Source organism: Panthera onca, chromosome B2 (assembly GCF_046562875.1).
Source record: "Panthera onca isolate mPanOnc1 chromosome B2, mPanOnc1 haplotype 2, whole genome shotgun sequence".
Taxonomy (NCBI): domain Eukaryota; kingdom Metazoa; phylum Chordata; class Mammalia; order Carnivora; family Felidae; genus Panthera; species Panthera onca.
The window spans coordinates 114,501,389-114,519,270 of NC_138343.1; the positions used below are offsets into that span (position 1 = coordinate 114,501,389).

A 17,882-nucleotide genomic window follows, 5' to 3' on the forward strand; every position below is an offset into this window, starting at 1 on the left:
ATCAAAAGTTTGAAAATTACTCATTTAGCATAGTTACAGAATAAATGTGTCCTGTTGAACCAAGTTAAAACATAATTGAAACATCTGTAGTCCTTAGGACAAAAGTATCCAAATTAATATGGGTATGGAGGGAGGCAGGTTATATATTAAAAAATATGTTAAAAATAACTTTTTAGATATCATTATGATATTCCAGATTTGGATGCTATAAACTATATCTTATCTTTTAGATATAATTAAAAGATATTGAGTGGAGAGTTCAAAATATTTCTTTTAAATTTTGAGATGTTACAAGTTTTAGCTTTTTATAAGCTCTAATGTTATTGAAAGTTAGCGTTGGATTGGATACTGTATTTGGAAAACATTTGTGAAGAAGTCTAAGGTATAGAATTGTCCAACCACAATGTTGTACACGAAACTAATATAACATTGTATGCCAATTATACTTCAATAAAAAAAGAAAGAAAGAAGGAAGGAAGGAAGGAAGGAAGGAAGGAAGGAAGGAACATGGGTGCAGAAAAGGGACAGGCAAGTTTTTGGAAAATGTGGCTACTTAGGTTTATAAACTAGATGACTAGCAACATCTAGTGGTCATTCTTATAATCAACTCCTCTATTTCTATTGCTTAGAATTCAGTCACATGACAAAAGTTTTGTCAGGCATTTTGAACCAAGCAAAAATAAAATAAAAGGATAAAATCGCTCTTTATAAGCTCTATAAATTGTCCTTCATCTCATCCTTCTGTCCAGCTGTTGATTACATGATTTCTCTGGTACATACGTTCTCAAGTGTGAACATGTCTGCCTCTGCCCCTTGCCAGATTTCCCATTTTTGTATTGAAAGCTTTCCAGGTTCAATAAAATAGTACATTTTGTCTGAAAAAAATTAATGTTATTTGATTTTTAAAATTTTATATTTACAGATAAAATTTTATATTTTAAAATAAAATAAATATAGGAAACAACATAAACTGCAATCTAAGCATTAATATATATATAATATTTACCTGTTATAAGAAGGGTGATGACTTTGCTCAACACAGGACCCTGGACTTAATTTTGCCAACTTTAGCCCTAAAAGTTAAACTAATATTTTAAGATTTCTGTAACAGATAACTCTCCATTATTTTAATTGATAAAACTGGCATGGATTTTGAACCCTTGTTTATTTTACTCAACTGTTTGAAATTATTCAATGAGAATAGCAGGTTTAAATCCTTGAATACATGTAATCTGGCAGTGAGGGCTCATACACATGCAATTACATAATAATAGCTAATAATTACTTGGCCATGAAAGAGAGTTTGCCTGGAGTTTTTATATTTTTCATGGCCAATCTACACATAAAAAAATCAAAAATTGAATACCGATTAAAAATTGGCAGGAAAAAAAAAATTGGCAGGAAATGGACGATTCCTATTAACATAATTCAAACGCTCTAAAAGATTATTTATTTCAAATATTGCTAATATAACATATAGTATTGATACTGAAAACATAAGCAGGATTCCAATCTAAAAGCAGAGGGGAAAGGAAGGAAAGAGACCAACATTAACCATGTACATTTCAAGTGTGAGACACTGGGTAGTGCCTCATGGGCATCTAATATCTCTCTTCATCTTCATGGCAATTCCAGGAGCAGCTGTCAATAGCTGTGTCCCCCACCCCATTTTATAGGTAAAGAAATGGACTCCCACTCCTGTGATCACACAACTAGTAAGTGACAAAGGTGGCTCTGAGTTCAGCTCAATCTAACTCCAAAGTCAATGCTATTGTAGATCGTGCTGCTATAAACATCAAGGTGTGTGCAACACTTTGAATGAGAATTTTTCTATTCTGTGGATAAACACCTACGAGTACAATTGCTGGATCACAGGGTAGTTAATTAAAACTTTTAAAAAAAATCAGCTTGTTCTACTACAGATTGGTTATTAAAAATTTCCCATTAGAATTGTAGAGTTCCCTGTTATCATTTCTGTCAAATTTTTGCTTTATCTATTTTAAATCTAAGATCTAAAAAACTTACAATTGTTAATTTTTTAGTCAATGTGTTAAATATTCTATTTTTTTTATTTTAGTCTAATATTTTTATTATAATGTGTAGCCATTTATTCTTTGGACCTTCCTTATTGGCCTTAAATCTATTTTATCTACTTCCAATAAAGCTATACTAGCTTTCAAAAAACCCCCAAAATGCATGCTGTCAGTGCTTATCAAATTTCCATATACGTACACCAAGCTTGTACTCTAGGAAAAGGCTCTAAATTTAATATCAACAATTTTTTAGTTCTCTCATTGTTTCACAAGCTTTGGAAAAGTGGCTCCAGGGTCACATGTGGTCTTGAAGATGCCCCACTGGTCAAGTTTGACTTCTATTCAGGTGACTAGAGAAAGCTTAAGACAAGATCTAAGTTAAAGGCAACATAGTAAATTGGATTTACACATCAGAGATTCATCTACTTAAAAAACATGTATCATGTATCTACAATGGGTCACTGCAGGTAAAAATAAGCCCTGAATATCAGGAACCCAATGAAAATATTCACAAGTATTCACAACACTGAAGACACACTTGTCCCATATGGACGATATATGGTGTGGTGAGAAGATGTGGGAACAATGGTATTTGCCTCAATGAGTCCTGTAGAAATTACACAGGAGATGTTTGAATTCTGCCATTCACTAGCCTGGTTGAGGCGGGGTGAAAGCGGAGTGCATGTAAAGGCAAGAAAGGGATGCAGAGAAGTAAATGGACTTGAAATTTATTTAGAAAGTAATAATACATCTTGGGTAATGACTCTTCATGGCCTCAGAGTAATGGGAAATAGGCATCCTCACGAGGATGCAGGAGAGTTTGGTGCAATGAGAAGAAGCTGTTGACTCTTGCACATTAACTGGTTTAACCTGACATGCTCCCTCTCCCTGGTATCATTCCCAAAGTTATGAATCATTCATTTCCTACTTTGGTAACACTTACTATTTAATATAGTTGTACCACTGTCCCATAGTTATTTTTAAAACTGTAATGTATTTATTGCCAAAGTTAAACTATACACCGCCATAATTTAGGCCCTCAGTCCTTGCTTTACATGGTGCCAAGGAACCAGAAAAATGACTGTGCAAGCTGACATTGGGCACAGTCAATGAGAACCTTTAAAATTGTTCCATGAGCTTTACACTCTGCCTAAACATGGAAAAAACTTTACTGCCTGTTATAAATGTATAAGGAAATGACAAAGAAGAGTAAAACGAATATCGGTTTAGCATACTGTAAATGAAAGCATTGGGAACATTGAGAATTCAGGTGTCATATTTCTTTGTAAAAGGCGCATCAACAATAGTGAGGCCAGACCTTGCCTCCTTCGCATGGTGAATCCTACAATACAGAGCGAGCATACCTCGAAAGGCTTCCAACATTGCATCCTTTCAGTGTTGTGAAATATCTCAGAGAGTTCCTTTAATGTGAGAATCTGCAGTCAGTGCCTCCTCTGAGGGCTCTTCGTTCACCTTTTTGCGGTGAGGTTGGCTTTTACCAGGTTACCGCGGCTGCGGAGCTAGGGTCTCCAATGGCAGCCACGTCAACACTCTCGTGGCAGCCAGCAATTCTTCCCAATTGCATTCATGTTTCACTCAAATTTCACCGCCGGTCCTGCCATCTTCCATTTCGTTGCTTCATTTTCATTTCTGTTAGCCTCTTTGATATACCCATTTTGAGTTCTTTAATTTCGTGAAGTGTCGGGTGAGTTTATCACTGGGAGACAAGGAAGCAACCCAACTACATGCTTTGCTGTCCTGTGTGAACACAAGCAATAACAGGCAGTGAAGGAGCAGTCGCCCGCATACCTCCAAAGAAGTGATGTGATTAATCACTGATCAATATGTACACGTGTTCCTTGCACAGAGATTCGTGGAATGAGGAGCTAGCACCCCTGTTCGCACTTTGTGTCCTTAGCTCATTTACGGCGATACTAAAATTTGATGTGTTGTTAGGGGACTGTTATTCTTTGGTGTGGTTTAATTAAACCATGGTAACTGAAAATTGTGCAGAATGGAACCATGCAACACACACACACGCACACACACACACACACGCAGGATTTAACACACGGAGGTGTGGAACAATTGGAAATCTCATCATACACAGCTGATTGAAATGAACATAGGATAATTTTGGAAAACATTTTGGGAGTTCCTTAAAAAGTTAAGCATATACCTACTGTATGACCCAGACCTTTCATTCCTAGATATTTACCCATGAGAAATAGAAGCAGGTATCTGTAGAAGAACTTGTAGACAACTGTTCCTAGCTAGTAGCTTTATTTGCAGTAGCCCAAAGCTGGAAACAATCTAAATGTCCATCAACAGGTGAATGAATAAACAACTTGTATATCCACACAGAGGAACATTACCCAGCGAAAGAAAGAATAAGCAATTTATATATGCAATATAGCATGTATGACTCTCAAAATAATTACACTAAAGAAAAAGTAAAAGAAAGTAGTATATACTCCATTACTCTGCTTATAAAAAGCCTGGAAAATGCAAGCTAATTTATAGTGATAGAAAGAAGACAGAAATTTTGTTGCATGGGGATAGAAAGAAGGGACAGAGAAAAAGAGAAAGAGCTAATAAAAAGGTGCAAGAGGAAATTTTTTTTGGCATTATGGATATATTCATTATGTTGATTGAGGTGGTGGTTTTAGGGTTTAAATATATGTAAAAATTAATCAAATTTTCCATTGTGAGTATGTGCAGTTTATTGTATGTCAGTTATATCTCAACGAAGCTGTTGCAAATGTAAGTAAATATAAAAATATATTCTATTTTTCTTTGTCCTTCTTTATACTGTCATTAACTTTGTATATACTTCAAAATTGTATTGTGTTTTGCTGGTTCAATGGTGGATATAAATTACTTAAAATAAATTTGGTTTAATATTTTTTTCAAAAATTTGTTCTGATCTTTGGCATTATAGGACAAGAATTGATTCATTACTGACACAATATGTATTAAGTTCCATGCCATTCTTGTTGTCCAGATAATTTGTAAAAATAGGTAATGAAATCTAAAAGATATTTAGACTCTTTACCTATGTGGTTAATAGATCAGTATAATTTCATCATTAAAAGTAGTTAATGAAATCTAAAAGACTGTTTTATCTTAATTGGCTAAATAGATCAGTGTAATTTTATCATTAAAGGTAATTAACATAACTGCCAGCTGTTAGAATAGGATGCTTATTGGTCACAAAAACACTTAAAAATTGGGCTTCCTTTTTCTCAATAAGTAAATTTTTTCAAAAATTTAGAAAAAGCAAATTAGGATGATTTAAAATATTCATTACAATTATGGGCATAAAACTCAAATTGAAAAAGTTTTACTAAAATTCCCATTTATGGGGGTGCTTGGGTGGCTCAGTCAGTTAAACATCTGACTTTGGCTCAGGTCATGATCTGATGGTTCATGAGTTTGAGCCCCACGTCAGGCTCTGTGCTAACAGCTGGGAGCCTGGAGCCTGCTTCGGATTCTGTCTCCCTCTCCCTCTCTGCTCCTTTCCTGTTCACACTCCGCACCTTTCTCTCTGTCTCAAAAATAAATAAACATTTTTAAAAATTTAAAAATAAATAAGTAAATAAATAAATAAATAAATAAATTCTCATTTATGGTTGGTTTAAGTGTACTTTGTAGAAATAAGATAAACGGTATCCTAAAATGAATTTATTGAGCAAGAAATTTGAAACAATATTTTTAAATGAATATAAGCAAGTTTTATATTTGCAGAAATCAAGGGAAAACATAGGACTTCTCCTTCCTTCATAACTTATAGTTAAACTTACGTTTTGACATAATTGAGTCAAACTATCTATGAATCAGAACAGGAGCATGTAGGAGGGAAGTGGTCAAATCTAATCATTCATGCTTTCTTGTTGCTGTTGCCTTGTTGTAATTTTGTGTTTGCGGCCCTGATTACTGTTAATGGTAAGGTATTCTTGCAAATAAAATTAAAATTAACAAGTTTACATACATAGTTTACTTTATATAAACTGATGAATAGTGTTCCCCAAATATCAAATTTCAGAAGCAAAAAAGCTTTTAGTTGTCAATTTTGGCACATGATTCTGTGGAGTACTGTTAACCATACTCATAGGTTGGAATTGTTACAGTATCCTAGTAATGTTGCCTGGCATTTCCAGTGATTAAATCTTTGCTCTAGGCTGTAGCCCTTTGTAACTACTTTAACAGAAGAAATGCAGAAAGAAGATAGGAATGTTGTTGTTGAATACCCTGGTGGAATGAGAAACTGATCTAAAATCTAATACAGCCTAAGCAATACCAATTTCAATGGAAAAACCAACATCAAGCAGACAAAAGATATTCATTGTTAAAATGAAAATGAGTCCATAGGAAACAACACATGCTCTAGCAACTAATCTTAGTAATTCAACCGACATCAATGCAACATTTTCTATGTGTGGAGTTTGTCTCAGAACAATGATCAAGATTATGGATGAGGACAATTACTGCCTTATGTGTTGTAAGATTTGATTTTAAGAACAATAAGTGTTAAATAATAAATAATTGTGTTATTATCATTTAATTTTTAATGATTTTTATTTAACATTTATTTTGTTAATGTTCCAGTCTTTAACTTTTTTCTAATAATCAAATATCTATTTCAGGTAGACATCATTTTTACATTTTATCACAATATATTATCTCTTAAGAATAATAAATCATGCATTTATTGCCACAGCTTTATTTTTTAACTGAAAACCTCTGAGACTAAAACTCTCTCTCACACAAAATGATTCACTATTTACTATTAGGGGCATTCATTATTATTTTAAAGTATAAAAATAAATTACTATTTTCAAATCTAAGAAAAACATGATTTACAGAATTCCTCAGATTCCCCACAAATGCCAATTTCTTATGCCTCAACTCCCAGTATTAGTATCTACAGGGAATTTGAGAGCATCTGGTTAGCAGTTTTATTTATTCTCCACTTTAACAGTCCCAGATATATAGATTTATGTGAAATCACCTTCATCTCTAGTTTCCATGGCTGGGGGGGTATTAGTGCTGGGTCTAGACTGGACCTACTTATCAAATTTCCCTTCCCCATGACTTTGTTGTAAGAATAAAATGTAGTAGTATTTTGAGTATATCTTTCTGTACACATACGAAAATGAAATAATTCAGTTACTCAAACACAAACCACAAGGACAAAAATTACCAAAAGTAATATAAAACAAAATATATGGTCTAATTCTCCCTCTTATAAGGGAAATATATTTGTGACAGACTCTGATAAAGTGAATTAATATTTTACACTTTTAGAATCTAAATCAGAAAAAAAACATATGGATACCTTTTACTTTTTCATACTTTAAATTTATAAACCAGTAATCCAAATGAAATTATTATCAGGCAATTATTCCCATGTAATGAGATGAGAAATCATTTGGCCATTCTCTTCCAACTATTAGTCTAATAGAGGATATGACCACTTGAAATTTTTTTGCTACTATTTCACTACTAACCTCTAACTCAGAAATAAGAATTCTTCACGTACCTTAACATGCATTGTAAGTATTCAACCCAAACCTGAGGTTTCCTCAGAATGCACAAAAGGAAATGAAATTAAATCAATTAAATATCCGGGTTATGTCTAAAACCATATAAATATCATGTGCAGTAAATGCTTTGATAACACTGACTAAAGAGTTCAGCTTTTACTTTTGAATACTGCATAAGATAAGAATTTGACAATGTGGAAGGCATTTATTTTTAACAAAAAGATTTGGAGGCATTTGAAGAAACATGCTGAAGAAAATGTGTTTCTTATCTTTTATTAGTATGTGGGATAAATATACGAAAATATTTTTGAGACTATCCCAAGGGAAAAACGCATTCCAGCAAGATAAAACTATATGCCTCCTAACAGAGTAGTTGAGCAAGAGCAAAGCAAAAGTATGCGCTTACTAACATTACATACGATAGTGCGCTCGCGGAGGGTTATAATGTATACTTTGACGAAGGTTTGCCAAATCTTTACTTCCTCTGTTGGCCAAATCAAATAGCAGTGTTTTCTTTGTATCATTTTTCTTATATTGATTAGAAAATATTTCACATACACAAAAACCTATATATAACATGATATAATATACATACCATATAAGTACATGTAAAGAGTAGAAAGCATCCACAGATCCACCAACAAGCATAAGAAGTAGAACGTTACCAATATACGTGAAGGCCCTTAGGTTCCCGTCCCAATCCCTCTTCAACTTTTACCCTGGGATTAAAATTATTCTGAAACTTGTTCTTATCATTCTCTTGTTTTATCATACCTATGCAGTGAAGTGCGCAACTGTTAAGTATAAAGTTCGCTGACCTTATATCTACATGCATCTCCATGTAACCAGATAACAGATTAAGATATGTAACATTTCTAGTACCCTAGAAAGCTCTATTGTACATCCTCCCAGTCAAACCCAAATGCAAACAGTAGACTTTCTTCTATTAATATAAGGCAGTACTGCCTATTCTTAAAATTAATATAAACGGAATCATGCAGCATATACTATTTTTGCTTCTGACTTCTATCATTCACGTTATGGTTTTGGAATATATTCAGGTTGTTGCATGTATCATTGCACTCATGTTGTTGCTGCCTCATTTTCCACAATTTGTCTATTCTACAGGTCATGGGCATGGAGTGTTTCCAATCTGGAGCTAGTATGAATAAGGCTGGTACAAACATCTTTGTACATGACTTATTGGTAGGCTAATGTATTGAGCTTTGGTGGTGATTTACACCTAAGAGTGGAAATTCTGGGTCATGGGTAGGTATATGCTTAGCTTTAGTAGGTACAGCAGTTGCCAAAGTAAATATATCAAACTCCCACAAGCAATATGTGTGAGTTCTGATTGCTCCACACTTTCTTCAAAACTTGTTCTTTTCATTTTTTAAAAAAAAATTTAGCCATCTGGTGGATTTGTAATGGTATATGTCATTGTGGCTTTAATTTGCATTTTCCTAAAGACTGCTGTGATTTTGAGCACATTTACATATTCTCATTATCCATTTGGATATCCTAGTATGTGAAATGCCTGCTTAAGTCCTTTATCTTCTCTGAAAACTGGGTTGTCTGCATTTTACTTAATGATTTTTAGGAGTTATTTATATATTCTGAATATACTTCTTATGTTGGATGTATATATGTGATATATCTCTCCCATTCTGTAAATTTTCTTTTAATATACCATTCCTTCCTGATTCTCAGATTTTATTCCTGGATATATTTTCTTTCTTAGACTACATCCTTCATATAGTCTGGTACTGAGAATTCAGGTTACTGCAAATCCTGTCTGTTTTTGGTTATGTGTAAGAGTCTTTATTCTTATTTTTTTAATTATTTAATTTGGCTTACAGTTCTTGAGAGATTTTCCCCTTGCATCCTGGCTTCCAGCTTCTGTTTTGACGTTAGAAGTCTACTGTTTTCCAAATTATTACCATAGCCTGATCTTCGTATCCATCTTCTCAAATTATACTATAATATGATGTGTTGGGAAATTACTTTTTTATCTTTCTTGAGATATGCTATACTTTTGAAATCTGAGACTCAATATCATTTATCAATTCCAGAGTTTTCACATATCATCTCTGAACATTGCCTCACTTCAGCCTGGCACCGTTCTCTCAATTTCAATGTGTGTCTTCTTAAACACATCTCAACATCTTTTAACATCTCTTTTATATTTTCTCTTGTTTTTATTTGATGCCTCCTGAGTGATAACTTAAAGTTTACCGACTCATCGACTTTCTCTTCTGTTGTGCCCAACTTTAAAAAAATATATTGTATTTTTTGTTTCTAGTATTTTTATGTTTCCTTTGTACTCTTGCAAAGAGAAGACTACTAAAATGAGTTTCACTTTCAGGTTGTCAATCAAATGTACAAGACAAAACAGGCTCACCTTGCATCAAGTTTATTTAGCTTTAATAAAGGGGAGAGAACAGGAGCACTATGCAGAGCAAGACAACCTTGGGGGCTTCAGACACCCAGCTGCAGCATCTCATGTGCCCAAACATTGCACTGCTCTAAGAAGGGACAAGAAGATGTTAAGAGTGTCAGTCACAGAGGGATAGGGAAGCCACAGAGACTTAAGTCTCAGCTTAAGTATCTTTCTAGTCACCTAAAGGGGTATGTAGTGAGATCCCATTCTTTAGTGAGGCTTCAGTACCTTAATGACAGAATATGTAATAAACAATAGTTAACAGTCATGCACACAGTGCTTGATTTTATCCTTTCATAAAGTAGGTCAAATAATAAATAGAGTCTTCCAGTCCAAGTCTATCCCACAGTAAGTTTACTGGTTCCACAGACACAGTGGTCATTCCCTCAGTTCTCAAATTATAATCAAAACAGACATACAGACTGGCTCTTAGAACCCTAGCAGTGATCCCTTGGTCTGTGGAGAAAGTCCACAGACCTATTATAGCAGAAAAAGCTGAGTTGAGGGGCTCCTGGGTGGCTCAGTCGGTTAAGCGTCTGACTTCAGCTCAGGTCATGATCTCACTGCCTGTGAGTTCAAGTCCCATGTCAAGCTGTGTGCTGACAGCTCGGAGCCTGGAGCCCGCTTCGAATTCTGTGTCCCCCTCTTTCTCTGCCCCTCCCCCACTCACACTCTCTTTCTCTCTCTCTCTCAAAAATAAAAATTAAAAATTAGGGGCACTTGTACCCCAATGTTTATAGCAGCACTTTCAACAATAGCCAAATTATGGAAAAAGCCTAAATGTCCATCAACTGATGAATGGATAAATTGTGGTTTATATATACAATGGAATACTACTTGGCAATGAGAAGGAATGAAATATGGCCTTTTGTAGCAATGAGGATGGAACTGGAGAGTGTTATCGTAAGTGAAATAAATCATACAGAGAAAGACAGATACCATATGTTTTCACTCTTATGTGGATCCTGAGAAACTTAACCATGGGGGAGGGGAAGGAAAAAAAAAGAGCTAGAGAGGGAGAAAGCCAAACCATAAGAGACTCTTAAAAACTGAGAATAAACTGATGGCTGATGGGGGGTGGGAGGTGATGGGTATTGAGGAGGGCACCTGTTGGGATGAGCATTGGGTGTTGTATGGAAACCAATTTGACAATGAATTTCATATTTAAAAAAATTAAAAATTAAAAAAGCTGAGTTGAATCTCTTGAATCCCTTCTTCACTTTCTTATGACCAACATACTGAACATAAAATAAATCATATCATAACTGTATTGGCAGAAATCCGTGCCATCCTCAAAGATTTGAGGATATATAGTGTATTAGACAGAATCAATCCTTAGGGAGAAAATAAAATAAAATGTGGAAGGAGATAGGAAGAACCAGGTGGGGTTGAGGTGATAGTTGGAGACAGTGTGTTCAGGGCAGGCATTTGTACAGAACCTGAGGAATATCTGGGCAAACTACTTCCTGTGGAGAGAAAGCAAATGCAAAGGCCTTGAATCAAGACCGTCCGGCCATGTTTGATGGGCAGTGGGGAGGCCAGCATGGCTTGAGCTCAGTGAGTGAGAAGAGGCCAGAGAGGTGACAGCAGTAAATCATGTAGGATTTTGTAAATCATTGTAGGAATTTTGGCCTTTACTCTGAATGAGGTGGGAAGCAATGTGGCATGAAATAATAAATGTTTTAAAAAGCTTCATGCTAGCTACTTCATTAAGAATAGATTGAACGTTAGCAAGAATAGGAGAATGGTGACAGGGTTAGTGCAAGTAGAAGCAGTAGAAATGATAAAATTGTGGAAATGTTTCTGTGGCAACATCAGAAGAATACTTTCATTCTATTAGATTCAGTTTTTAGTGTTCCAGCTTATTGAGATATATTCCTACGAATTTTATATATCCTCTTTCTTTTAGAAGTAACTTGTATCTTAAGCCTTTGGATAAACATCCAGAAGTCTCATTAATGTTGACTTTGATCTTAAAACAAACACTTTTTATATTAAAGTCCTGGTTTTAAGAGCCGAACACATCTCAAAAAAGAACATTTTCCTTCTTCCATTTCTCACGCCTTTCCATCTCCTTCCCAAAACTGTTTACCTGATTTAATTAGGAAGACGGTAACATTCATAATTGGAAATCTTGGCAGCTATCCATACAGCCTGACCATACTGTGAAATGTGGTCACTGGGACCATTGTTACAGGCTCCTGGTTGTGGCAGACAGGGGCAGGAGGACAGTATCTCTATTCTCCTGGCTTCTCTAACATAGGCGGCCTTCTTCTTACTAGTGAATAACTGGTTTCAGTTCTAGTTAAAAATTTTAATTTAGTTGTTATATAATTTAGTTATATAATTTAGTTGTTATATAATTTAGTTATTCCACAGTTAAACATGACAAAGGACACACACACACACACAAATACAAATTAAAATTAGAAAATTTATTTCCAACCTTCCAAAATCTTCCATAGATGAACATGAAGTTGATTAACAATTTTTAATAGCAACAGAGCTGGAAGCATAGTACCTATAAGGATTTGTATTGTTAGAGATGTTTATATATGATTTCCACTAGAAAGACCTTGATAGTTTATAACCAAACTAAGACATGCATTGTCTTGATTTTCTAATCAAAGAATTGTACTGACTAAAAGTACTAATTTAATTGTTCTCATATAGCAGATAAAAACCACTAATTATTCATTACTATTTGAAAAATAGAAAATTGGTCTGTGAGTTTTATGAGTTTGCCAACATCGATGAAGTGAGAAGGGACTTTCTGTGGAATTTAATAATCAAAGGTGAGGACATAAGCTTTTTGCAAAGTTCTTGTTCTTATGGGCATAAACCAGCAACATAAATAAAAGTGAAACCTTCTCAGAAAATTTCAGAAGTTGTAAATAACCAACTGTAGCATCACATGAAGTCACTAAAACAGTCTTTAGGGTATTGGAAATCAGGATTCAGTTCCACTTAAAAAGAAAAAAAAAGGTAAGAAGAAGTAAGCTATACCAGTTTATCAATAAAGCATTGTGCGAAAGATCTCTTACTGTAGGTTTTTTTTTTTTTTCTGTTGAAGAGATGTTTCATGATTTGTTGTCTTCAGAGACTCCTTGGTACTAAAGCAATGAATAATTGCTATACCCAATAGAAAATAATTATGATATAGGAGATTAACTAACAGTTTTTGTATAGAGTATGACCTATGAACAAAGTCCAAAGCTTGCCATTAAATTCCTGTGTAACTAACAAGATAACTTCTCTGTCTCTTCATTTTATTAGAGGCAAAATAATATGTCCCTGTATACTCAGTACATAATGATACATAAAGGAAATGGCTTCACTATAATCCTAACAAGCATTCATCTAAAGGGTTATCTAGTATACAGTACATAAAATAATAAAGCATATTATCTGATCTTTGGTGATATCGTAGTCATGAACTCTGGTTGTTAGGAGGCAGGGGAGAAAGTTATAGAAAATTCCTGTGACTCATGATAGCTTTGGGGGCTAAGCCTCAAACATACTTATTTATAAACAAACTGAAAATGGGCAGTCAAATTCATTTTCACAGCTCCCAGGGAATCAGATAAGAAACTTGGGTATTTTAAATCACCCTCAGATATAATTATTTTTTAAGTTATTTTTAGCAGGAATGATGATAATTCTAGAAAAATTCTAGAAAGAAACCAAATTCTGAAACACTGAAAATATTTGGTGGGCTTTCAACCTATTTTCAACTGGTTCACCTAGAAACTGAAATATAAAATTCATTTTCAATTGATTCATGGTTGGCAGGGGAAATAGGAATCACAGAAAGTGTGTGCACATTAAATAAATATGTCCTAAATAACAATAAAACCATATATACAGATTTTGGCACAACAGAATAGATTATGTGAATTCCATACCATAGGTTTCTCTTTGAGTATTATCTGTTAAAACTTTTAAGGTTGTGTTTTTCCTTTGCCATGGCCAGTCCAGTTTCTTCTGAAGTCTGTTGGGGAATAGTTGTTTTCGGCTTGAAGGCTAAGCTTACTTTTCCATTGCAACATTTATGTTCACTGCCCAGGTGGCTTCAGTTGCATCTCATTACTTTTGATGTTTTTTACTTTTGGAGATTTCTATAAGTAAAGAAAAATAAGAAGGGTTCATCAGAAATGTGTATTGGAAATAGCCAGGAAAGAAACTATGTGCTTTCAAATACTGTTTATTGTATACTCACATGCATATATGTTTTGGGGAAAATAATTAGAAGCAAAACAAGAGGAGGCAAACAAACAAACAAACAAAAAGCCAACCAAAAAACAAAATAAGACAAGGAAGAACTATAAGCTCTTCAGGAACAAGATACATATTTCTATGAGGTAGGAGACAATACCTTAAATTTGTAGTGTTTTTCAGTTTACAAATTGCTTTTCTTTGCATTTTAGTTTAGAAAAACTCTATTATACAGGCTATGTAAGGTAAAAACAACAACAACAACAAACCACTGAATCCACAGTGAAGAGACTTGCCCAGCAATCACACAGCTAGTAAGAGACTGAAGCTTGATTGTGCTCTGAAAGTGTCTGATTGCAGACCCATCACCTCGGCTGTGACATGAGGCCTACAGAATGGAGCCCAAACCTAGTGGAGTTCCAAAGACTGCACAAGGGGAAAAGAGTACCTATAAATGTTAAACTGAAGAAAAAGTACCAGGTCCCAAGCGTAAGCAGAATGATCTACTGTTTCTGAGGAGCACATACAGATTTTCCATTAACGTAAAATAACACTGTATCAAGCCCTCAAGTAAAGCAAGCTATATCACAGTAGGGATTCTGTCTATGTTCAGGCAAGACACTTCATTCCTTTCCATTACGGCTTTGGGGAGCATGGGGGCTGGGAGGTTTAAAAAAATTCTACTAGCATCCACTATAATGGTCAAGAGGTACAGAAAACCTGTCATCTCCTTTGCTCTCCCATACCTCCATTGTACTAGTGATCTGTTGAGTGCTAGCCATGTGGCCCTGAAGAGGAACACTTCAAGGTTCTTGACTCTGAGCTCTCATTAGCCTATGACTTCTTCCCTTCCTTCCCTTCCTTCTCCTCCTTCCCTTTCTTCCTCTCTTTCCCCCTCCATTTCCTTCTTTTCTTCTCCCTCCCTGTCTTTTTCCTTTTGTTTTTTCCCTTCTTTCCATCTCTTCCTCTCTCCCTCCCCTTCTCTTTTCTCTCCCCTCTTTTCTCCTTCTCCTCCCTCTCCCTCCTCCTTCTCCTTCCTCTTCCCTCCCTCCCTTTCTTTTCTTCTTTCCTTCCTTCCTTCCTTCCTTCCTTCCTTCCTTCCTTCTACATACTAGCTGTATAATCTTAAGGAAGTTACCTAGCCTTTATGTGCTTCATTTCCTCATGTTTAAAAAGAAGAGGGGGTAAGGGATAATAATTCCTATTTTACAGGGTTATGACAAAGATTAAATTAGGTAATAGATGCAAAGAGTTTTACATTTAACACTAAAGAGGTTTACTGTCTCACCAACTGTTAGCTATTTTTATTACATGTGTGAAATATAAAGACAAAGTATAGTTTTGTGACATCTGAGGAGCTCACAGACTAACTGGGAAAGAAGAAAGGAGATGTCAAAGCAGAAAGAAGTGGAATTTCTCCACACATCATGCTAATTTCTCTGGAAGCCTCAATTTATGTTCCTGCGTCAACATCTCTCAGTGCTAACTGGGGCGGGGAGCTGAGGGTAGGGGGTGGGATGGGGGTGGTCAGTGGCCTAATGAGAGAAAGCCTGGATTCCATGCGCTTATGATTTCATTCTTTCTCATCACCCGCCAGTCCCAACTTCTACCTTTAGATTTTTAGGTCTTCCTCACATCTCAAACAGCAATAAAACTACACACTGTCAAATATACATTATAGATGAAGGAACACAGCTTTTTAGGCAGTATGCCCAGATTTAATTCCCACTTCTATCACCTACTATCTTTATCTGTAAAAAGGGATAGCAACATTATTTCTCCCTCACAGTACTGCTTTCCTTGTGGGAAGAAGGGGGCAAGGGCAAATGAAATCAATATATTGTGATATAAAGAAAGGGAATCTGAAGAACGAGGTCTGATTCCTGAGTCTAAGACTTATGGACTGTGTGTCTGGAGGAATCTCTGAATTCCATTTCTCTATCAAGGAATGAGTTGTGATAGTAATAACTGAATCATAGAGGTGAGGAAATATCAAACGAAATAATGGATCTGCAAGTGCTTTGTACAATGTAAAGTGCTACAGAAATATTACCTGTTATTACCATCTCATATTCACATAAAACTATTTATAAGCCTGTAGTCTGAAAGTTCAATCTGTCATCTTGACAGTTATTAGTCTCATTCTCCCTTGTCAATAAACTGATTTAAGATAGTACATAGTTAAGCAGAAAAATGGGAGGTGAGGGAATTAGAATAATCAGGTTATCTCAGTATAAAATAATAGGATTTAAATAATCTTAGTTTGGAGGGGACCTTACAAGTTGCCTTTCCTTGATCGAGCCCAATCTTCCATCCAGCACAAGAACGCCTCAAACAACACTTGGGTTCTTGTGGCCAGTTCAAGTTGACAGAGCAGATTTCACATGGAATAGAAAAGGAGTTCTTTATTGTATTAACTTTTAAGAATCTCAAAATGTACAGGAACTGACTTTTCTGACAATTGTTTAGGTTTTAAAATTCAAACTGATTTAAAAGCTTCAACTCTTTTGGCATTCATCAACCATTCCTTTTGGAAATGTCACAAACTTTATATGGAGGTGATGTTTCTTACACTGAATTGAATATTCACTGATGGCTTTTGAATTCACATTTACTTAAATGACTAAATTAACTGAGGGATGTAGAATCATGTACACCCCTTGGAGATCAAGCCAAACACTTCATCCATAGAAGAACAGGTAAACAATGCAGTCTTGTTTTGTTTTTCTCTCTAAAAAGTATTCTTTAGTAGTTAAAATCTACATCTTTGTAAGAATAACCTATTATTCAATCCACACAATAAAGCTTTATATAGGTAAAATCAGATGAATTTTTTGAATGAGAAGATTAAGGTGAAAGAAAAACATCCATTTCCTTTTAGTTTAGAGGAATCAAGTTCAAATTCAAGTCTATCTAAAATTGCTTTACATTATCTTCTAATGCTGATCCTTCCTAAGGAGTGAATTTGAACCACTGCTAGTCACACCCTGCTCATTTTCCCTTTGGGAAACTTTGGGATCCAGTCTCCTCAAATTGCTCAAGCTGATGATGAACAGTAGAACCTGCAGAAAGCACAACTACTTCTTAGAGGAGGCAGCTCAACTGTGAAATGTGGCTTCCTGGAATCTCTTCTCAAGGTTTTCAACTGGATTTTCATCCATTTACCCATTTTCATATCTGTATCTAACCTCTACTTTCCTTAGGACCTTTTGTAATTAAGTTATTGGCTGAGATTGAAATAGCTGCTGTATTCTTCCTATCATCATATTTCATCATTTTCTAGGGGTGAGTCTTATATTTATACTCATGGCAACTATTTTTGCACACAAGAAATGTTTCATAGTTGTCACACATTATCCATCAAGCCCAAAATGGGAATCTGGGGCTCATTTCTTTGTTCAAGAAATATTTATCAAGAGAGTCAGCACTCTTTTAGAATCTAAGGATAGAGCAAACCGATAAAAATCCCTGCCTCTATGGTGCCCTCATGTGGGGGAAGGTGACCCCTGGTCAAAATAAAAAAGTAAGGTGTATATAATATGTTGGATGGCACCAGGGAGATAGGCAGCCCCATACAGGAAGGTTATAATTTTAAATAAAGTGTTTACAGAAGGGATCACTAAGAAGCCAATGGTTAAGGGAAGACCG

The 17,882-nt window shown here is 35.2% G+C and overlaps 1 protein-coding gene across 1 annotated transcript in view; it reads right to left on the reverse strand.

Moving 5' to 3' along the window:
• Nucleotides 1-12,567: 12,567 nt before the first annotated feature.
• THEMIS (thymocyte selection associated) overlaps nt 12,568-17,882 on the reverse strand; it is a 186,046-nt gene continuing 180,731 nt past the window's right edge. The window contains exon 6 of the mRNA XM_078447293.2: nt 12,568-14,137. Coding sequence (XP_078303419.2) covers nt 14,106-14,137 — 32 coding nt within the window. The 3' untranslated portion in view covers nt 12,568-14,105. The remainder of the gene's footprint in view (nt 14,138-17,882) is intronic.